The following is a 24384-nucleotide window of genomic DNA, read 5'->3' as shown; positions in this document are numbered from 1 at the left end:
TTTAAAGTAGATCTTGGAATTTACCGTAGACAGAGCTTAGAAGTATAAGATGGTCTAGGCACCATGAGTTAATGTCAAAGGTGTTGCAGACATACTACATCAAAGAACAAAGCAAAAAACCGGAGAATATGATTTTTAACACTATCATATACTGTATAGTTGGCTTGTATCAGAGGAAAGCTAGAAAGCAACAAAAGCACAACCTAACAGACAATAATATTCATTGCAATCTCCTGTTAAAGGTGCATAACATTGTAGCTAGCATGGCAAGATATCTAAAAACACACCTCATATCTATGTTTCTGTTTATGTCCTCTTCTTAATATATTGAGAAGAAACATGTTTTAGGCAGGTCTTTACACTTTAGTTTGACTAAATCCAAATGAAACATTTTAATTTAAACCCTTTTGAAAGAATCATTATTTATTATCATGTTGACAGGTAAAATATAAAGAAAATGAACTTCTGCACTGGACCATTATTTCTATGTGAAACAATATTACAAATAAGGATAGCTATTTACCAGCAGATGCAGATCTGCATCTACAGTTCATTACATATGTTGAACTCAAAATACAAAATTCTTGAAATAGCCATGAAATGTATTATACTGTACCGTATTTAGCTTAGATCCCATCTAGTTTAAATAAATATAAAAATATAGGGTATGAATAAGAAATGCAAGATCATATGGTAACTGACAGAATTCCTCAGCATCAAGACCAATGCAGTTTTATAACAATATGGGCTGTATCTGTCACACCAATATTTTCTAACAGAGAAACCTGTACAAGCAGATTCCCCATGAAGTCGAACAAGTCCATTATTGTCCATTACTTGACAGGGTTCTGCTCTTCTATACGTTGATGTTGCAAGTTGAAAAAAAATATTTAAATATTCATGTCTATCTCAGCTTTTCCCAATTTAGCAACCTACATTACAAATCCTCTTCTAAATAAGAATGGATAATGATGGGTATTATAGTTCAACACTTCTGAAGGGCCCCAGTACATTAAAATAAACTATGCAGTTAACAATTAAAGGTAATATTTTAAACTTCAGAATGGAACAGTTACACCTTCCTAAATCCATTTTATAGACCATACGTGCAAATCTGAAATAAAAATAAAACATTCTAAATCAAAGTTAGTTTACTAAAATATTTCTCACTCTTTTATACTAGAATATGGCTTCTAAAATAATCATCCTACCACTTTAAGTGTTCAAAAGGAAAGAGGGAGCAATGTGATGTTCGTTTGTTTTAGATATTGATATTGTAAAAACAAATTAACACAATGAAACAAAAATCTATTAAACAAAAAATTGCCACATTCAATAAATAATTTCAATATACTGTGGAGAAAAGTATTCAGACTGTGTGCACACAGGCACATAGTCACACAAAATCCAGCAAGGATACTGAAACAGGTTCACATTAACTGATTTTATGTAACTATTAACATAGCAGTACAGGATGTTCTGTGTCCCTATCTCATGTGTAAATGTACTTTTCCTGAAAGCAACTGGCAAATAAACTAATGGTTATAATAGAAAACTCTCCGTTTGCATCAACTGAATAATACAAAGTTCTCACAATTCACTTGTACCAGATCAAAATATTATCCACGCATTTCTTCCATGTGGTCTTAACAATAATTAGACTTTGCCCCCAAATATGAGACATTCCACTGCTGAAGAGCATGAATGAAATATTACAAATAGGCAAAAGAAAAAAAAAAAGATTGCATCATCTACATACCTGTTTTCCAGATCTGAGATATACACTGACACAACTGACAACAGACCCCAGGAGCAATTGTACAAAAGATAAATCCAAGAGTAGACGGGGAAAAACAACAGAGCTTTCTGACAAAATGTATCTGTTAGAGGTAAACATACCACAAGACCAAGATACTGAGTTTTTGTTGTTTTTTTTAAGTAAGAACACAAGTTGGATTTAAACAGGCAAAAACTGTCTTGCAAGTATAATTGATCGTTATATACCTTACCATCCACTAATGCAGTATCTGGACCAAGAGGCACAGACAAGAGTTTAGAAAAGGGTAACTAGTGTACGGTTGCCTTAGTGTTTCTCTTCTGAGAACCCACTTGCAGATAGTCCAGGGACGCGCCCAGTCGGTCCCTCCATCTCGCAAGAGGCAGATTCACACGAACTCATAACTTTGCCTTCTTTTCAATCCCAACTCTCTCGACCCTTTTCCCTCAAATGTGGTAAGCAGGGGAGAATCTTTCGACTCTTCTTTTTTTTTTCTCCCCCTCCCGGGCCGATGCCACGGCTGTCGTTTTAGGAGAGAGAGAGAATTCGGAACGAACCAAATCTTCTCGACCCCGCCGTGTTTTCTCCTCTAACGCAAGCGCGTCGCTATAAATAGGCTGCCCCAGCCTGCTGGGTGGGGGGCGAGAGGGATGCCTGCGCCACCAACAACAGAGTCTCAGAAAAGCCAACTCTCCACCCCGCCGAAGCAGCTCTGGGCACCTGAAAGACTCCCTCTCGCAGGTGTCTTAAGCTAGCGGCGCTCCTTTCTGGGTCAGGTTTTGCGAACTCACCTGTCTAGAGCAGCAAGAGGAGAGGCAGCAGCAAGAGCAGAGCAGCGGCGAGACGGAGCCCCAGGAGGGCCGGGGTGGTCCTGGGAGCGCTGAGCGGACCCGCCCTTCCAGCCGGTGGTATAAATAACATTATCTGGCCGAGCAGGGGCATTCCTGCTCAGGGAACAGCTCGGCTGCCCGGCCCAGATAGCCGTGTCCCTCCGGGGGAGGGAAAGGAGAAAGAGGAGGAGGAGGAGGAGGAAGCGCCTGCCCTGCAATGCAGCACAGCGGCCCCCCCAGGCCAGCGCCAGCAGCGGCACCTGGCGATGCCCAGCGCAGCAACCGCCGCCGTCGCCGCCTCTACCTGCCGCAAACGATGCCCGGCAGCCGAGAGGCAACAACCGGGCCACACCCAGTTTGAAAGCGGAGCCTGATCTTCTCAAGCTCCTGCCTGGAGTAAATGCTTCGCTCTCCCGCAGAGGGTGTGTGTGTGTGTGGGGGGGGAGAGAGACAAGGTTTAAACTGCGCGAGCCACGGCCCTAAATGCAAAAAGAGGAGCGGAGGGGGGGGGGAAGGTTAGGATAGCGAAGGGGAAAGGCGCGCTGGCTGTGCCTCTCACGGCAACACGGAGCTCCCTCGCTCGCTGAGGCGGCAGGAGGATTGTGGTAGAACAACGTGAGACTCTGAAACCACGCCGACGGCTGCTCTAGCCTGCCGCGAGCCTCCTCGGTTGTCCGGACTAGAGAGAAGGAGGGAGAGACGCAGAGCTTGGCACCCGCCTCCCGCACCAAGGAGCGCCACTCAGTTAGCGGCTGACGGGAAGGTGGCCGCCCCGTAGCCCGCGCGCCAACCCTCGTGCTGCAATGAGGGGCTGGCGGCGGGGGTTCGAATTCCCGCGTCTTCCGGGCAGCTCGTGCAAAATCTCTGCAAATAGCTTCAGAAATAAGCCGCCTGTGACAGGACTGCCCTTGCCCTCGCTTCACCCACCCCCGCCGTCCTGGCTAGACGGCAACTAGAAAGGATTTCGCTCTTTTGTTTCCCGCTTTTTTCCACTCGCAAAGGAAATACCTGACGCCTCTGATTTAAACCGCGCGGCGGCGCCCCTCATCATCGGCACCAACTTGTACTTCGGCCTTCCTTGTGAAGTCCTGGACAAGAAAGGAGGGAGGGTGAAACTGCGCTCATTTGCTAGATGCAATTCCCACACACACACATTTGAAGGGGAGGGGATCACCATCATTTAAAAATCCATTCTGCCTAAGTGTCTAAAATGAAAAGCAAAGGAGAGGATAACCTCATTGTTGGTATATAGACCGAGTGCTGCAGGCCTACTGTAGTGGCTTTTCTGCTGAGGAAAACAGGAACACCGGAGACTATTAACAGGGCGAATTCTCCACAGCGAAGGGAGACGAGGAGTGAGGGTTATTCAACACGAAACTGCTGCAAACGCGCAGCTTTCCGGGAAAGAGAAAATGAGTCTGCTTCCTGATCCTGACTGCAGAGGGTCCGGTGTTTACAAGAACTTTATTCTTTCTCCTGAGCCGGCAAATCTCATTGATTTGAAGAAAATTGTTTATCTGCTATCACTTGCAAAAAGATATTGCTAGAAATCAATAGAAATGGCAATCTCCTCTTAGATTTATTTTTAAGGCCAATTCCTAGGGTGATAATTGAACTTAAACTGCTTCGTGAATGATGTAAAAAAGGGGTTTCTATCCATAACTAGTGTTTGCTCAGATACATTTTTTTTAATCCACACACAGGATAACTATTCAGAGAATGACAACTCAAATTTCCCAGACTGCTGTCCTCCCAATATATTATACTGTAAATACCATGGTGTTTTAGATTGTATCATATTGTGCCAGAACAATGGGAGACGATCTATATATAAAAATAATTTAAAAAAACCTTCGCCTGGCTTAAGATTTCTATTTTATATTCCAAGATGTTAGTTGGACACTTTAAAAAGCTTTTCCAGAGTTTCTTTTTACCTCTCTAGTTATTCAACACAAAAGAACCACTCAGATTTGAAATATGTTGTCCTTCATATATTCATATTGATATGTGAAATGTTTTTGATATTATTTTATCAAGATGAGGTATAAATCAAATCAATAAAAATACAGATGACACACAACTCTATTTCACTTTTTCATCTACCAACAGGAAAGCTGTTACAATACTCCGAATTGGATGTGAATTAATAAAATTATCCAGACAGGACAGAGGTATACTTGTCTGGCAAACAGATGGATTTGAAATAGAATTTCAGACTGTTTTGGTTAAAGGAATTCTTCAACGTTCCTGTAAAAAAATCTAGTTTTTAGCATGGAAGTATTTCTGGATTCAACTTTTTATCTGTTGGCTCAGACCTGCATGCTTGCTTTAGGTTTAGTACATCCAGATTGGATTATTGCAGGATGCCCTTGGGGCTACTTGGAACAGCCTTCAGAAACTTCATGGGGTTTAAAATGCAGGAGCAAGAATGTTGGTGAAAGCTTTCAGGTAGAATTGCATTCTATACAGACTATCTATCTGAATACTAATTGTCCCAATTTTAAGAAAACTTTTGCAGCTCTATTTATTTTGTATTACTTTAATGTAAACAACTATTGCAACTATTGAATGCCATCAACAAACTGGGCTGACTCCAGGGCATTTGAAAACAAATCAGACATGAACATGAGGCATTGGTTCAATCCAAGCAAAACTGAGTGGCTTTGCAACTACATTGCAGTAGTCCAAAAAAGGAGAACACGAGGACATGAGTGACAGTAAGCAGAGGCCTCACTGTGGCATGAGGAATTAAGTGCAAGTTGAGGAGCATTCAGTTGCTTCAGTAGGTATAGAACACAGCTGCACAAGTTGCTCCAATCTATAGTGTTGACTATTTGACACACGTAATATTACTGTTTTGGGGGCCGAATGGTTGCCAGTGTATTTCCAGATACAATTCAAGATCCTGGGTGTCACTTTTAAAATCCTTCATGGCATGGAACTGGGTTACCTGAGGGACTGTCTTCTTCCAGTTGTTTCTACCTATCCAATCCAGTCTCACAGGAATGTGGGGTGTGGGGAACTAGGAAATGTCTCTGCCATAACCATTGCCCTCTGAAACATTCACTCTCTAGAGTAGGATGCCCCCAAACCTACTGGCCTTTCAGCAAGCGTTGAAAACCTAGCTATGTGCCTGGACCTGGGGTCCCGAGGATATGAAAGGCCCATTTCCTGGTTACATTTATTACAATAAAATATAATATCTCTTGGCTGCTATTTATATTTAATTTCTTTTTTGTATTGCATTTTAATCATTTTAATTGTTTTTATGATTATTCACCATGCAGAGTCACTGGTTTGAAATGGGTGGCAAAACAAATTGAATAAATTAATCCCAGTATGTATGTTTGGTGGACATGAGTATCTGTTAAAAGAACTGTCCATTTGTTCCTCCTTTCCTCTTTTCTTTAGTAAGTGTTCATATCTTCTTACATGATACCTATCAGATTTGCTCAGAGATTAGTTAAAAACCTTTTGCAAGGACTTTGTCAATAAAGTTTTGAAATTCCAAATATTGTTTACCAGTTCATTATAAATTTATTTGGTGATTCTCATAAAAGACTCCTGAGGCTGACTGATGGTATATGAATTAACAGAGGAGTTATTAAAAATAATAATTATATGGAATTGTGCAAGGTTTTCTTCAGGATTCCCACTTTAATGATCTGATCCACTTTTGCTAGCAGAAATGTAGGTTTGCTTTCCTTACGATATATATTTCTAACTTCTTCCCTATCTACTATTTGTTAATAGTTTATGGCTAAAAATGTCATAAGATTGAATTCAATGAGTAGTTATTGTTAATTGCAATATTTAATTACAACATTCATATTTTGCTGTACTTTTTAATTCAAAACTGTGGGGGAAACTGGTCACTGCTTGTCAATATTGAGAGTGAAAGCTACATCACATTTAGAGACTATTCCTAATAATATGCCTAGCCTTATGGAAACACAGCCGTTTTCATGTTAGGAAGGGATTCGTGGATGGTGGGCTCATTTTTTTCTTTCATTATCTTATGTATAATGAAAATATATGCCATTTAACAAAAAGAGACTTAAGTAGGCAAAACTGAATTATATTCCTCCATGTCTAGGTATTTTAAGTGGGAAGAAACCTCACATAAATGAATTATGTTTCTAAATAGAAATATATAGGACTACTCATTACTAAAGAATGAACTACACTAAAAGCATTTAATGTGTAGCTGATAATTAAGTGAAAAATCAAGGATTCAACTTTACACAAATCTATGTATTGTTCCTTTAGATAGCCAGGCTGCTCTGCTTAGCATTATGTATTGACTTTAACTGATTATTATGCAGAAAAGAATTAGTCTTTGGATGGAATAATGTTATATATAGTACTGACAGGTGGTGTTCCATAGTCCATCCATTAGCTTTGTCTATGGAAAGTACCAGGTTTTTCCCCTCTGCCCCCCCACTCCACCCACTAAGCTCCAATACCATAATTAAATCTACAAAGGTAAAAGAAGAGAAAATTGCAACAAAAGGAAGCAGTAGGCTAGAGATGGGAGGGAACTGCTGCTGACTAAACCTCTTTCATTATTGAACATTACCTACAGTCAAAGAAGCGCTATGGTTTCAGAAGATTTTTTTTCACTTATATATTTTTTTAAAATTTATTTTATTCAAATACAAATAATACAAAATAAAAACAGTATAAAAATACAAATACTACAGTGCACCCACACACCTGGTGACCATTTTTATTACCTATATTTCTTCTCATATAACAACTAACAATATACAATATATTTCAATTGTGCCCTTATCCTCTCCAAAACAGCATATATTCTTGAGTAGGTTTATTCCCTTTGCCTTCCACCAAAACTGTTTTTATAAAATCATCCCATATTTCATTATAATTATTTACTTTAATCATCCCTTTTTAAATTTAATTTCTGTTTTGTTAATTTATCATTTATTGCCATATTCCATATTTCATTATACCACTCATTTCTTTGAATATCCCAATTCTCCCTCCAATATTTAATCACTAATCTAGTTGCCATTATCAAATTTACAATCAATTCCTTTTTGCTTCATTTATATCTTGTTTTTCCACCAGTAACAGTAATTCGATCCTCGGTGACATATCTAAATTTACCTTCAAAAGTTTTCTAATTTCCCTGAACACCATGTCCCATATCTTTTGTGCGCTATCACAATCCCACCACACGTTTATATGTTCTAATCTCTTTCTCACACAACCAGCAAATATTTGTATATTTAACATCTATTTAAGTTACATGGTGTTAGGTACCACCTCCATATCACTTTATATCCATTTTCCTTAACTCTGACATATTCTTATATACTCTTCTGTTCCAAATATTTTTCCAGTCTTTATCGTTTATTTCTCAATCTGTTTCCCAGATTAATTTTAAACCTTTTGCCTGATCTTCTAGTTCAGTTAATATTCTGTATATTTTCCCAATTCTTCCTTTATCTATATATTCTTCTTTTTTCTCACTTTCTTTTATAATTATTTCAAATTTTTTAAACTGTCTTTCACCTCAAATTTTTCTTCCATTTTTATCCATTTCTCTAATTGTATTAAATGCAACCAATTTAATTTAGTATCTGATAAAACATTCTTTAATTGTATTATATTCTTTATCTTGTTCTTCCAGTCTTCCCATTTATATCTGATTTTTTTTTAATTTACTAAACCAATCTTTCTGTTCAATCTTAGGGAATTTCTCCATTTCTACTACCGGTGCTAAAGGAGAAATTCCTGGCATTAACTGATATCTCCATTTATTCCATAATTCTATCAAGTTTTTTAAAAAAGGGAATTTGAATTATCTTAACAATTTTTAAATATCCTTTTAAACCAATATGTTTCTCTAGGATCGCCTATTTCCATTAATTCCTTCAATTCTATATCGCTCCACAATAAATCTCTATCTGCTATAATATCTGGGACCACCCTTAATTGATTAGCTACCCAATAACATTTGGAAGATCCAGCCCACCCTTTTTTAATGGTTCATACCATAAAGCTTTATTTATTTTTGCTCTCTTGCCTCCATTACAATACACCTCGAGCAATCTCTGTATTTCTTTTAATTCTTGATCCAAATTGGGATCATCCAAAACAAAGTTAATTTTTGGTAAAATTTTCATTTTTATTGCTGCAATTCTTCCGAACCATAATTTTACTTTTCCATATTTATCCATTTTATCTTTTATACCTTTCTTTAACTTCTCATAATTTATCTTCCTTAATTCTTGAATATTTTTTGGGATGTCAATACCTAAATATTTGATACTATCTACTATTTTTAATTTATATTTTTCTTTCAATACATCAATTTCTCTTTACTATGGTTATATAACATCATTTCTGATTTTTCTCAATTTATTTGCAATCCACTATATTTCCCAAATTCGTTCAAATGGGAATAGTAGCTATGGGATTTTGAAATATTAGTAATGTATCATCTGCAAATAGTTCATTTAATTGGAGTACTTTTTTAAAAAAACCTTTGCCGTCATACATACGCTCTGTGTATTTAAATCTTTATTAATTTAATATAGATTTAAATTAATTTAAATCTATATTAATTTACTTCTATGCAAATGTTGACAATTTGTGGGCAACAATGCATTTGTCCAGAACTCATTAAGACAATATATCCCTGCCCATTATTCTTTTTCCTTACGCAAAGCAATAAAAACAACAACAAAGAGAAGTAGTGAACAGATATTAAAGGTAGGAAATAGAGAGAAAAAAAGAAATCTTCCAGGAAGAAGCATTTTATATAACTCAAAATATTTTATAAATGAGTGATTGTTAAACATATATCTCAAAACATGTATTTCAAATTAATACATTTGAAATGTTTACGTTTATCACTTTGGGAGTCTGAGGGGTGCCTTTCAGTCAACTTTGATTTTTGGCAACTGCCTGGACTAGCCCCTGCGGTTTTCTTGGGGAGGTTTGCATTAATAGTTTTCCTTGGCCTCCTTCCTAGGACTGAAAGTGACCGGTCCAAGGTCATCCAGCTGGCTTTGTGCCTAAAGCAGGACTAGGATTCATATCTCACTACAGCAAACCGCCTCTTCTATTTCCATCACTTGGCTCATCCCAAACCTCCGCAAGAACAGAAGAGCAGCTATAGTACCGTTATTTGTCCCAGTGTCAGCAGAGGGAAAGTGGGGGGGGGGGAAGCCTTGGTTATGTTAAATACACGCGATTCCAGCACGAAGCAATCCACCCTTTTGAGTCGGATTGAGTTTCCGAGCTAATACACCTCGGAAAGTTCAAGGCTCATAGATATATGGAATATATATATATATATATATATATATATATATATATATATATATATATATATATATATATATATATATATATATATATATATATATATATATATATATATATATATATATATATATATATATATATATATATATATATATATATATATATATATAAATAATATATCATATATATCATATATCATATATATCATATATTCCATATATCATAGATATATGGAATTAAAATAAAAAAAATAAAAATAAAAAAATATTTTATTATAATCCGATCAAATGGCTTTAAGGACCCATCCGTTCTTTGCTTTTTCTTGTGATTTTTCTGATAAATTTTACTTCTCAAATTTAAAGTTTCTGTCGAACTGTTTCAATATTGTACAGAGACTTAGATGCAGCAGCAGAAGCCTGGGAATTAAACTCCTTTATTTTCCCATCCTACTGAAAGGGAAAGGAGAAACACGCTTTGGTGCTCATTCCTTATCCACTGGCAATTCACAACATCCTCCCGAAGCCTCTGTGGTGATATAAAACTGATGCCCGTAAATAACACACCACCAAAGGTTGGTCATAATTTTTTTTTTACGGCCGAAGTAAAAAGTACCTAAGCATTCAAAAAAATTAAAATCAGGATCCAAATTCGGTAAAGAGTAACAGCAGTGCAAACATGAGAACAAAAAAATCTTCCAAGGGCATTTGCAGCCACGCCTGCTCCAATACCTTGGGGAAACAGCGATCTTTTTCTCCATTCAGCTCTACGCACCCGCAAACCTCAGCCCAAATTCAATCCGTCCGATAAACCACACCCTCAGCACAGGCTCCACCCTCCCTAGCCGACCCGCCTCCATCCGGAGAGTCACTTGGGGCAGAATCGGAGAAATCTCGCTTGTTTGTCTTTCTTTCTCTCGCGCGCGGATAGTGACGTCACAGGGACGCAGAGATTCGGGAAGGAGGTTTGAAGGCGGCATGTGCGGGGGCTGCGTGAAGACGGAGTACCCTTCTCGGGTAAGGAAGCGGGCTTTCTTTAAGGCACGAGAAGGGAGCGCAGCCACGTTCCCTTCCTTGGTCGCTGCCTTCCCTATTCCTTGGCTTCCTTCGAAGTTTGCCCCCCCCTTACCAGTTCTTAACCTGGGAACAGATGAGATCCAAAGCAGGGGAGCTGCAGGCAAAATTAATTTTTCCCGCACTCAGTAACGCCTTTATTTTAAGACCAGCCAAAGTGTCATTAAGAGTGTGCAAGGTGCAATACTAATATGAAGACTTGGCTCTTTGAGCTCTCTGACCCAGGCTGAGAATTTTAACTGGGGTTTTATTTTCAGGGATAATTTAATCTTTTAATTCTCTTTTAACTTTGTATTTTATATTGTTGTGATTTTAAAATGCCCTGTAAACCGCCCTGAGTCCTTCGGGAAAGGGCGGTATATAAATCTAATAAAATCTAAATCTAAAATCTAATATATTCCCGGATATTTTTTTCCCCACTTTGGAATTCTACCCCCCCACCCCCACCCCGGGCGAAATAAGCTTAATCCTTTTTTCTATTTTTCTCTTTCATTTTTCATGCACAGCACTAGGCTGTCTCCCCTTCTTCTTTTTTTGCGAAGTTTTTTTCCCCCCTCATTTGAACCTGTTGTGGTTAAAAGGATTCTTGCAGTGGAACTCTCCAGATGGAATAGACCAGGGGTAGGCAACATCGGCTCTTTTATGACTCATGGACTTCAACTCCCAGAATTCCTGAGTCAGCACAGTCATAAAAGAGCCGAGGTTGCCTACCCCTGGAATAGACCTATAGTTGTAAGTGGGCTCTCATTTTCTGCCAAGAGGATACAGGCCTTTAATTGCCAGCACTTTTCAACTGTAATACTACTGCTTCCAGCATTTCTATTGAGAGGTTTATTATATGGGATTCTGGGAAGTGTAGTTCACCAGTAGAGGGAAAAAATAGGAAATCTCTCCTAATAGGTACTGGGTAACAGAACCATCCTTCTTGAGAAGATGGTGTTTTTTTTTTTGCATATCTGTGTGCTTTCAAGTCAGTTTTTGACTACTTGGCAACTCTTCAAACTAGTCCCTGCAGTTTTCTTGGCAATATTTTTTCTTCTCAGAAGTAGTTTCCATTGCCTTCATCCCAGGGCTGAGAGAAAATGACTGGTCTAAAGTCACCCAGCTGGCTTTGTCCTTGAAGCAAGACTAGAACTTACAGTCAGTTTCTAGTCTGGTGTCTTAACCATTACGTAGAATTACTATAAAAGTTATGGTTTTTCAAGAAACTCTGCTAATGATGTGTGAAAGGAAATATATTTTCTACTTCTAGTTTTTAAAAGTGAACTGTTTAAAAGATACTTTAACATTATAAAATCTCTAGGTTGTGTGTGGGTTTTTTATTTTAAATGTATTTCTCAATGTAATCTTGAAATTACTGACTTGATATTAACCAGAAAGAAACATTGCGCATTGTATTGAGAAATAAATTGAAAATCAGTACATGTAAATCCAGAGATACGCCAGATGATTAGAATGTTTGAAAAATTTAAGAAAATGATCTTACTAAAATATAGAGTTGTTCTAAGCGGTGCATTGATTGCAGATTATATATTATAATCTGAAAATTCTTTGGTGGCATTATTGTTCATCATTGTTTACTGTGACTTCTCCCTCTGGAATGGAAAAGAATCTACCACAGAACAGTCTTTGAAAACCAGGGTCAGATGGATTTTGTTTTTGGCATAACTTATTATGTGAGACTTTCCCTTTGGTTTATAATATGTGTGAGCCCACATAGAGAGAAGTTAGATTTTAACAGCTTACTATATTATTGTTTAGAAGGTTGGATTGAATGCATTTTATCTGGGAAGGAAGATATGTATGGATATAAATTAGATTAGAAATTTCTAGGGGAAATTTGCCAGGATTACTCATATGTAGAATAAAATAACCAATGTGGGGTGTTTAGTTAGCTTCGATGTGTTTTCTCTGATCATAATCATTCCCTTGATTGCTTTTTTAAAAATATGGGAATGTAGAATTCTGAAGTAATTTGTAAATGTGGCTCTTAAATCAATTTAAGAACAGATCATTGGCTGTATTAACATATTTTCTCACCTTTGAATCTCTTAGGGTACTACTTGCTTGGAAAACGGATCCTACTTAATGAACTATGTTGGTTGCATTGAATGCAAAACACGGGATTTTGTGATGATTATGAACAAAGCAACAGAAGAAGAAGATGGAGAGGAAATTGTCACTTATGATCGTAAGATGGCCAGATTTTTCTGTTGTTTGTGTGGGCATTAAGAACCTGTATCCAGAAATCTATCACTGAAAGTTAGACATGCTTTTATATGTGAAATATGTGTGCATGTATTTCATCCCATTATTTAAAAAAATGGTAATGAACTGTTATCACAGTTACCTAAATAATGCACTTCAGGATTCTGGGCTATGCCCAGTAACACCTGACTGCTAACAATTGAGGCATAAGGGAATAAATGAATTTATTTTTTGTGTCACAGAAAGTCACATGCCCCCAAATCTATTTTGGGTGTAAGGGAACTCTCAAAAGCACATTTAGTAGCATATAGAAGATGAAAGAGAATGAAGAGACAGTAGAGTAGAAAGTTTCACTCAAGGAAAATTACTTTAATCCAATTCTTGCTGTTGATGGATGTATTAATATTCCAAGGTTGGGTTCATCCATTGCATGACTTGTTCGTTTTTGGCTTACCGGTAATTTATTATGTGAGCCTTTCCATTCTAAGCTACAGTTTATAATAATATATTTGAGCCCACCCATTATGCCTTATTCAGGAGATCCTGGTAAAAACCCATTATTTAGAGTCACATGTGGCTCATTGGGTTAGGACACTGAGCTTGTCGATCAGAAGGTCGGCAGTTTGGCAGGTCGAATCCTGAGTGCCACGTAACAGAGTGAGCGCCTGTTACTTGTCCCAGCTTCTGCCAACCTAGCAGTTCGAAAGCACGTAAAAATGCAAGTAGAAAAATAGGGACCACTACGGTGGGAAGGTAACAGCGCTCTGTGCGCCTTTGGGGTCTAGTCATGCCAGCCACATGACCACGGAGACGTCCTCAGACAAGCACTGGCTCTTCGGCTTTGAATCGGAGATGAGCACCGGCCCCTAGAGTTGGAAACGACTAGCACACATGTGCGGGGGAACCTTTACCTTTACCTATGAACTTAGGCCCTATAAATACAATTGCAGAAAAGAAAAGCCAGAAACCAGGTTTTCTAAAGAAATATATTCACAGATTTTTTTCCTAAAGAAATATAGTCACAAAATTGTGGTTATGGTGATAAAAACATGAGGTTGCAGTCCTATGCTATTTCTTGAAGGGAAGCATTATTGAGTACTATTGAACTCCTAAGTTAGGTTGTGGCTATCCTAAGGTTGCATTCAAACTCGAGTTAGCCCCAGACAGCTTGGCAATACTCAGAGTTTAAGTCAGGCATGTCAAACTGCCGGTCTGTGGGCCGGATGCATCACGACGAAACCGTGCCCTCCCCATTGCTGGCAGTGGGGGAAAAGTCGCGATACGTCACGTGACATTGTGAGTTTGACATGCCTGGTTTAAGTCAAGAATGTCTGAAGAATTATAGGCTTCCTTCTCCTGTCATGGCTGCATTTTGTAGGAACAAATATAACAAAGAGACTTGTGGCCCCTTAAAAACTAACATATGTATTATCATATAAACTTTCTTGAATTCTAGTCCATTTCATCAGATGCATAAGATTGTACTATATAACTTATTTATTTAATTTATTTTTTTTAATCCCACCTTTATTATTTTTCTATATATCTCAAGGTGCTTAAGATACCTATCACTCCTTCTGCCTCCTGTTTTCCCTACAACAACCACCCTGTAAAGTGAGTTGGGCTGAGAGACAGTGAATGGCTCGAAGTCACCCGGCTGGCTTTCATCGCTAAAGTGGGATTAGAACTCACAGTCTCCCTGTTTCTAGCCTGGTGTCTTAACCATTAGATCAAACAGGTTGACCAACTGTGGTTGAGAAGGAGAAAAAGAAGATAGGTGGATGGGATAGAAAACAAATAGAAAATAAAAGTAGAGATGAGAACAGGGAGAATTGCTGTAGTTAAAATTAATGAGTTGGGTCTGATATATTTTTGTACTGATGAGCTAATTAACAGTGTAATACTGTTTGCGAGAGTGGCAAATATCTGTAGTTCAGTGGAAGCTGAGTGTGGAAGCTCATTATCCAAGCTTGTGGGTTGGTTTTCGAATGTTTTGTTGTGCCAGGCTAGGTAACATCTTCAGCAGAATTGAGGGGATTTAGTGCAGTACGGTATGTAATTACAAAAGAGAGGACCAAAACTTCTTTTCAATTGATGTTTTCCTGATAACTAGTTGGTCATCTCCATGTTGGGAGTTGATGGGAGGGTGTTGGGGGCAACACTACAAAATAACATACATTGCCTTCTTTACAGGTTTCCCAGTCTGGTCTACATTCCTGGGATCACCTAATGGTCTTGCAGTAAAAATATTAATTTTATTTTAATCTGTTTAGCTTTTGGAAATCAGCCAACATCAGTTTGATGCTGCCATCAATTTTTCTGTGTATTGATTGCCTGTTGCCTGAAAGAGTGCCATAAACATTTTTTTAAGCAGATTAATAGTCTTTTGCAACAGCATGCCAGAGCTGAATGTCTCCTAGCCATGTTGTTTTAATGAACAGACAAGCGTCTACTTGCATTGCTACCCCTTCCTGCTTTTCTATATTGTCACTTCTGCCCAGTTTCCAGGAATTGTTAATCCTGCATATCTTTTGCTTTTTCTTCTGTGAGTGTAACTTTTTAATGAACCAATGTGCAATGCCAGAACACGCCATTTCTCTCAATTTTCCCATTGAAGTAATAGCAATGGATGTTTTAGAGAAGTGATGACAGTAGGAATAATCAATAAATAGCTAGGAATGGAAATTGGGGAGCCAAATGGGGAAAGGTTGAGCTTTCTGTAGACTATAACTTTTTCAGTATGACTGGTATAGCAGGTATTATCCTTTGATTCCTGTGTAAGTGCATATGTCTTAAAGCAATTTGATTTCTTTTACAACTTTAGAGCATAGGTTTCAAGCTTATTCTGGTTTCCTAAATCTTTTGTTTTCTTTTCAGATGTATGTAAGAATTGTCACCATGTGATAGCCAGGCATGAATACACTTTTGGTGTAGTGGATGATTACCAGGTATAAGAAAGAGCCTTTCATTGATCAAACACTGAATTTGTTTACCTTTTATTTACTTCAACTTTTTATCTTCTTGAGGCTCATTAAGTTTGGTAATGCTTTCATATGATGTTGTTAACAAATGGACCACATTTTAATTTAGTATGTTGTGTGAATCCAGCCTATGTTGTTATTTAGTGGTTATGCTGTACAAACTCAACCAGTTGGTTTAATAATTTATTAATTCAGCTTGAGAGCTGACTAAATATAAACTCTGGACAGCTGACAATGCAATAGACCATAAAAACATAAGGAAAATATATGTGTGCCAGGATAATGTTGCAGAATCAATCTGAGTTGGTCACCAAGACCAGAGGTTTTTACTTCCAAGCTTTTGGACTTATGCTGGAACCCATCCTCAGGGAATTCTCTCTCTCAAAAATGTATTTGTAGAGAGAGAATTTCTCTGAGGATGGGCTCCAGCACGAGTCTGAAAGCTTAGAAGAATAAACCTCTGGTCCCGGTATTTGACTCAGATTGGATCCTTCATAAAAACACTATTACAAAACAAAACAAGATGGGATCTTGTAACTATACAAAAATATGGATAAAACACATTCAACACAGGGTTCCATCTCCCATCTCTCCATAATCCAAGATCTGGGACAGACATGTCAAACACAAGGCCCGGGGGCCGGATCCGGCCCGCGAAGTGGTTTCATGCGGCCTGTGAAGCCATCCTGGAAACAGTGAGGGAACGGCCCCCACTGCCTTGGCCCTGGCCCAGAGAACCTCCTTCTGCCAGAGACCCTCAGATCTGTCCCACTCCTGCCCAGGCCCCCATACGCACCCTTGATGCGAACGATGTAGAGCTGGCCACGCCCACCCAGTAGGCCACATGCACTCTAGCCACACCCACCCAGTAGGCCACGCCCACCCTGGCCATACCCACCCGGCCCCCTGAGGGCAACCGCAATGCTGATGCGGCCCTCAATGAAATTGAGTTTGACACCCCTGATCTGGGAGAACATCCAGGTCTTCAAGCTCTTACAGAATGCCAACAGGAGGGATCCACATAGATTTCAAAGGTTAAATTCCGTAACAGAGAATGCTTGTCTCCCAGGTCCCAATAGATGGTACTATTGATGAAAGGAACCTGAGCGTACCAACTTGGCTGGCACATATCATCCACCAGAAACCAAGGGAAATAGACGGACCCTCAAATAACCTAGCCCTATGCCTTGAATTGTACCTGGAAGCATACTGTCAGCCATTGCAGCTCTTGAAGCAGAGAGGTCATATAGGCACACTGGTTTTCAAAGGCAGCCTCATGTAGAACACATTGCAGTAGCCGAGCCTTAAGGTGACTAGAGTGCGAATAATTGTCTGAAGGACCATTTCATCCAAAGAGAGAAACAACTGGTACACAAGAGCTGTACAAAAGGCCCTATTGGCCACAGCTGCCACTTGATCTTCAAGCCAGAACTGTGAAACCACGTTCCAGACTGTGCACCATTCTTGAAGTGGTACTCCATCAAGAATACATGTGGAAAATCCTCGGGAATTCCTAATATCAAGAGCCACTCAGTCTTAGTAGGATTGAGTCAGAAGTCAGGTCCTTCTAGACCTGCTCAGCCCTCAGGTACTTGGATGAGACTTTAACTGCCTCACTTGGTCAGCCTAGGGTTGATAAATATAATTGGGTATTATCAGCATAGTTTTGATAAAGGTAAAGGTTCCCCCGCACACGCGTGCTAGTCATTTCCGACTAGGGGCCGGTGCTCATCTCCGTTTCAAAGCCGAAGAGCCAGTGCTTGTCCGAGGACGTCTCCGTGGTCATGTGGCCGGCATGACTAGACGCCAAAGGGGCACAGAGCGCTGTTACCTTCCCACCGTAGTGGTCCCTATTTTTCTACTTGCATTTTTACGTGCTTTCGAACTGCTAGGTTGGCAGAAGCTGGGACGAGTAACAGGCACTCACTCTGTTACGCGGCACTCGGGATTCGACCTGCCAAACTGCCGACCTTCCGATGGACAAGCTCAGCGTCCTAACCCACTGAGCCACCGCATCCCTTTCAATAGTTTTGATACCGAACTCCAAATTGGCTGATGACCTCACTCAGCAATTTCATGTAATAGCTCTGCTTCACAAGGTATACTTGCTGCCAATATTCTTCTGGGTACAGTTCAAGATACTAATCAGTATCTTTTTTTAAAAAAAAACTGGTTTATGGCTTAGTTACTTGAGGGACCCTCTGCCTCCCTTAGTATCTACCCAGCCAATTCAATCTTGATGCCATCTATCAGGACCGCAGAAGTATGCCTTCTCTGTACAATGCCTGCCCTCTAGAATGAGATCTGCACAGCCACCACCCTACTGGTTTTTCAAAGGGCATTGAAGACTTGGTTTTTCAGCACGGATGACTCAACCTCCTTTTAACTTGAGTGGTTTTCTTTAGTTCCCATCCAGTTTTGTCAATCTGCAATCTTTACATTTCTGTTTCTTTCTGTTTCTCTTATTTTAATGTTTTAAATAATTTCTAAACCAGTCAGTATATAAATTTAATTTATGGTTCACACAGTCAGCCAGATGTTTAAACTGGATTGGCATTTTTATCCACCTATCGGGTCCTTCCCAAGAACCTGGGATAGACAGTTGTTGCTATTTGATGGTGTTAAGGCAGGGGTCTTCAAACTTGCCCTTTTATGACTTGTGGACTTCAACTCCCAGAATTCCTCAGCCAGCATGCCTGGCTGAGGAATTCTGTGAGTTGAAGTCCACAAGTCATAAAAGGGCCAAGTTTGAAGACCCCTGTGTTAAGGTATTGTGACAAGATTTATTTTGTGAAAATAAGTGAAATTTAATTATATTGCTTCCAAATAAATATTTAATGACTTTACCCAATCAAGATCATGGCCAAAAGATTTTTAAGACAAAAGATTTTTAAGAGAAGGATAAAGTTTACTCCACAATTATTTTTATTGGGTGTTATTACATATTGTGATACTAAAGAAACTAACTTGATGTTGAACTTGATAACAGCTGCAAGGTTATTGGTAGGGCAACATTGGAAGAAGGATTGCTTGCCTACTATAGAAGAATGGACGTTTAAAGTGTCAAATTTAGCAGAAATGGCTAAGATTTCTGCTTATTTGAAGGATCATTCACAAGAAAGATACATTTCGGTCTGGAGAAGATGAATAGATTATATTCAGAATAAATTTGGGACTAAAAAGTTCCATTTAGCCTATGAGTAAATTTTAGATTGTTATTATTATTAATAGTTTATTATAGTGGAATTTTTATTAGTTTTAATTATATGGTATTATTTTAGTACTACCGTATTTTCCAGCGTATAAGACGACTGGGCGTATAAGACGACCCCCTACATTTCCTGTTAAATTATAGGGTTTGGGCTATACTCGCCGTATAAGACTACCCCTCTTCCAACGCACACCAAATAAAAATTAAAAAACATCAGATTTGATTTTAATATGGTAATTTTAATTCAAATGCTTATGACATGCAGGTGCTTAGTAGGAAAACTGTCACTTATAAACATAAGGCTGTTTGTCATCAAACATGTAAACATAAAACAGTGCAAGTGGATTAAACTTTGTGGCAGCCCCTGAGATATTGGGTCACTGCTATCATGTCACCCCTCACCCTTCTCTTCGTTAAACTACACATACCCAATTCCAGCAACCGTTCCCTATTTTCCTAATTCACTTTTTCACTTTTCCCAATTCACTCTAAAGCTTTCCCTGCGCAGAGCCTTACGTAAAACCAGCTGCCTGCAATTAGTGCAGGTTCGCATCCCACCAGGCTCAAGGTTTACTCAGCTTTCCATCCTTCCAAGGTAGGTAAAATGAGGACCCAGATTGTTGGGGGCAATAAGCTGACTTTGTAATAATGCTGCTTGGGGGTGTGTGTGAAAGCCCTAATAAACAGGCATATACACAGAATGAAGGCTATTGCCAAGTACATTGATTTGTGCTTTAAATTGTAAGCCACCCTGAGTCTTCGGAGAAGGGCAGGATATAAATGGGATTTTTTTAAAAAAAAGACCAAATGGGAGATCTGCTCCAGGTTTTCCAGCCAGCCCGCCCAGTTCCTGAGTCAAATGTGTCCTTAGAGCTAAGCCGCTGCTCTGGCTGCTGCCTTCCCCACCTGCCTTTCAAGTTGGGATATACTACAGCTGCTCTTCAACTTTAGAAAGAAAGACGCACAGACCCCAGCCTGTAAAAAATCACAGACTGCAGCTTCTTCTCCAATTGGTCCCGCTTTCCCTGCGCAGACTAAATGGGAGATCCGCTCCAGGTTTTCCAGCCAGCCCTGTCCCTAAATTTTCAGCACCTGGCGTATAAGACGACCCCTGACTTTTGAGAAGATTTTCATGGGTTAAAAAGTAGTCTTATACGCCGGAAACTACGGTAGTATTGTTTAATAACTTGTATATTAATTTGTTTATGTTTTTATTATTATGTTTATTTTTATTTTGTATTTATGTTGAAGGGGAGTTAAAGCACATTATGAACTTGGTTATTTATATAGTTGGTTAATGTTAGTTAGATTATGATTATTATATTTGTAACCCTGTACTCATCTCTGGGAAGTAAAAAAAAAATCATGGCATCAGATTTTGGCACAGTTATTTCCAAAAGTAGTTTCATGTTATACCCACCATATCTTTTAAGGTGTTGGCAAGTAGTTAGTAATTCCATCTCATTAAAGAAAAGAATGGATAAGCTTCTTGCAAGTTCTGTGTGTGTGTGTGTGTGTGTGTGTGTGTGTGTGTGTAGAGACTTGTAGGATTGAACTTGTTAAGCTAGGCTTGCTTGAACAGCTTGTTACAGCTCATCTATTCCTTGGTTAACACAAATTAATATACTCATGCAGCAAATGAAACAAGTATTTATTCTCAATCACCCAGTATAAATATATTTTCTCTCTCCTTCTAGGAATACACCATGCTCTGCATGCTCTGTGGGAGGGCAGAAGATTCTGTCAGCATCTTGCCTGATGATCCTCATCTGATGACTCCATTGTTCTGAAGTGCTTGATTTTTCCCAGCCATTGTATCATGTACTACATGACAGAAATTCATGGAATAAGATATTTACAGAACACAAATGCAGACTTTGCTCAATCCATGCGTGAAGTCAAATGGTATGGGGTGAAAAAAATAGCATAATCAGTTTACCGTAATCAGAAGTGGTCTCTGCAAGCTAAAGGGAGAGAGAGAAAAATATTCATTTGCTGAAAGCCTCATAGAAAAGGCAGAACTCCTGCTTGCTGCTTTGGGTCTTCTTTAATGTTTTCTACAAGTCAGAATGCTGCGGTCAAGGTTACTGGCATCATAGGGAATGCTGTGTTTTTGTGACTGTCTACCCCACTGCAGTATCAACCAATGCCTCCAGCTCTCTTAGTTGAAAGAGGACTCCCCAAAAGGAAAGAAATCTGATTTGCAGGAGATGCAAAAAATGTATGAGAATGTAATGTTAGGGGGAAATTGCCTTTTCCAAAGCCATCCAGCACACCATGTAGAAATAGAGGAAGAGGTAAGACCAGGTTACTTGAGACACTGTCTGACCTTACTGGGATTGGCCCAAACCACTTGTGCCGGCAGAGAAAGCATGCGGTGGGTCCTGTCAGCCTGATTATTCTGGCTGCTGAGGTCCAGGAGGAGGGCCTTCTCTGCTGTTGTTCCTGCCCTGTGGACCATCTTGCACCCCCCCCCCCGTGTGAAGTTGGCCCCAACCCTCCTATCTTTTTGTAAGGGCCTAAAGTAGCGGAACAGAGCAATGGATATGGTTGGTTGAGTAATAACAGCTCCCATCCCTCGCCCCCCCTCCACTCTGCCGCTGCACTCCACATGTGTCCTTGGTTTTAATATCTGGTTTTAACTTTTTATGTTTTAACTGTATATGTAACTGTAAGCCACCAGGAGTTATTCTATGGTAAGATGGGCGGCCAATAAATTTAATTAATTAATTAATTATCTCACAGAAAGCTTTAGAGAAGGATAGAACCAGCCAGTGTTTCTTGTCTGTTTCTGTGCCCCAAATGAAAGAAGACTCCATTTTCCTTTAAGTTTTCCAGAATGTACGGTTGACTCGTAGGAGAGTCACGTAGCTTCATGTTCATTAGAAAACGAACAGATGGAAGAAATCTTGCTGATTCTAATCTAAATGATTGGACTGATGTGAACTTCCGAAGTAATGGGAAACTTGCCCCTCTGACATGCTAAAGGTTGTTCCTGAATCAAAGGGGGCAATTACTTTTTGTATTGGTACATCAGATACTGGGTGATTGTAAATGAAACAAGGTGGAAAAAGTTGGCATTACGGTGCTTGTTTGCTTGGATTCCCTTTATCAATAGGACCCTCACTGATTTCATTGGGAAAGATAAACATCAATTCGGAAAATCAAAAAAGGGTAACTTTTTCGCCGAACTGTATTTGATTTAGCAAGGCTGCCTTCTGTGGTTCATTTATAGTGCCGGCCTGTGGTATATGGCCTATTTCAATTAGGATTTCACTGTGAAATTAGGTAGGGAGAGCTGATCTGAGACTAATTAGGCAGGGAGAGCTGATCTGAGACTAATTAAACTGAAGTTTCATCTTTAAGAAACTCAGTCAAGGGCCATAAATCTTCAGCCACTGAACCATTTTTGAATGCACATTACCTTAAACTGCCATCAGCAAATGTAAGTTTCAGTTCTCATATGTAAAATTAGAAAGGAACCTGGTGTCTGCTAATGGATTCTAGAAGCATTCCTCTCTAGGGAAATTGGTCCTTTCAGAAGGATTGTACTGATCCCATAGTGGCTTCTGCCCTTACCGTACCTTGCATTAGCAAACTTCTCTGATGTGGATTAACATGACTGCTTCTTGCCAAAGATTTTGATGATGCATAATTACTTTGCCTGCCCAATGAAGCAACTAGATACTGATTTTTAACCACAAGACTAAAACTAAAACAGGTCATCTTGCCAAGCTATTTATGAGCATAGAATATGAGACACTCAAGTCCATATTGGCATGTTAATTCAATGGAAGGAGTAACTCTATACTTGTCAGACACTGGAAATAAATTATAGGACTATCACTTTGGAAAGTATAGTATATCTTATAAGGCAATTCTGGTTACATGGTTAATTACAATTTGTCCTTAACTGATAGTGTTGATAATCTGCTATCTAAAGTACTGAAATGTACAAAAAATAATTGAGTGTATTTAGAGATTTGTTGTGAAATTAATTTTTGTCAGGAGAGACTTCAGCATACAGATGGTCCTCAATTAATACAATTGAGCCTGGAATTTTGATTGTAAGTCATTGTAGTCATTAAGCATGTCATCATGTGATGGGTTTATGACCGTTTTTACAATTGTGGTCATTTAGCAAATCCATTCTCCCAAATGGGTGGTTTTTTTTGCCAGAACCAGAAACTGGCAAAAACTTATAAATTGACTATGAGATGCTGCAACCGGTCATAAATGCGAGCCATTTGCCAAGCGTCTGAAATTCGATCGTGTGACTATGGGGTATGACTGTGTATAGCAGTCATAACTTTGAGGATGAGACTTTTTTGGTTCTGTCATAGGTGAACGGTCGTTAAGTGAGGGTTTCCTATATGCTTCTTTGCACTAAAATAAAGGTAACTGAAACCAGTGGTGTACATTGTGTCTTGAGTCTTAAAAGACCAGCAGCATCTTAGGCAGGATCACAGATTGTTTTTCTGTTCCAGACAAAACTTCCTAACCATGTTGCTTAGTGATAATTTTGTGGGTCTGTTATCTTAAAACTGTATTGATCTCAGTTCCTGGAAGGTTGGACAAAGTGGAATCGCTAATGAGAGTAATGGGTTTATTTTTTTAACTTAAAAGGAGGCCCTGTAGGACCTGAGCTTTTTGCTTAAAACCATTAGGCACACATTTGTTTTTGTTCTTATGTTTTGCACTTGGTGCTTAAGAGAAATGTTTCTGGCAGGAAATCAAAATCTGTGAAGAGAATTGGCTTGCCTTTCTTCTCTTGGAATTCCATTCCAGAGTGTATGGAGACTCCTGAAATCCCTCTGTTCAACATTAGAAGGAATCATTCAGTGAATTAAGGCTTGCAAATATTCACTGTATCCCATGTTTGGAGCATGGCTTATGGTGTCCATATTGTATTTTTTTGTATACTCCAAAGATGATGGTGGCAGATTTACTGAATTCACTGTGGATTTTAATTTTAATGGGCAACAGTTGAGCCAGTCTGTAAAAGCTG

General features: G+C 39.0%; 1 protein-coding gene across 1 annotated transcript; it reads left to right on the top strand.

Annotated features, from left to right (window-relative positions):
* Nucleotides 1-10794: 10794 nt before the first annotated feature.
* CHURC1 (churchill domain containing 1) lies at nt 10795-23779 on the top strand. The gene is made up of 4 exons (XM_081331123.1): nt 10795-10919; nt 13032-13167; nt 16062-16132; nt 21074-23779. Exons 1-4 carry the CDS (start codon nt 10881-10883, stop codon nt 21164-21166), a joined length of 339 nt encoding a protein of 112 aa, XP_081187249.1. The 5' UTR covers nt 10795-10880; the 3' UTR covers nt 21167-23779.
* The last annotated feature ends 605 nt before the right edge of the window (nt 23780-24384 follow it).

This window comes from Vipera berus (assembly GCF_964194415.1).
Source record: "Vipera berus genome assembly, chromosome: 1".
In the NCBI taxonomy this organism is placed as follows: Eukaryota; Metazoa; Chordata; class Lepidosauria; order Squamata; family Viperidae; genus Vipera; species Vipera berus.
Note: the sequence above shows the minus strand (reverse complement) of the source record. Positions and strands in the feature narration are given on the sequence as shown.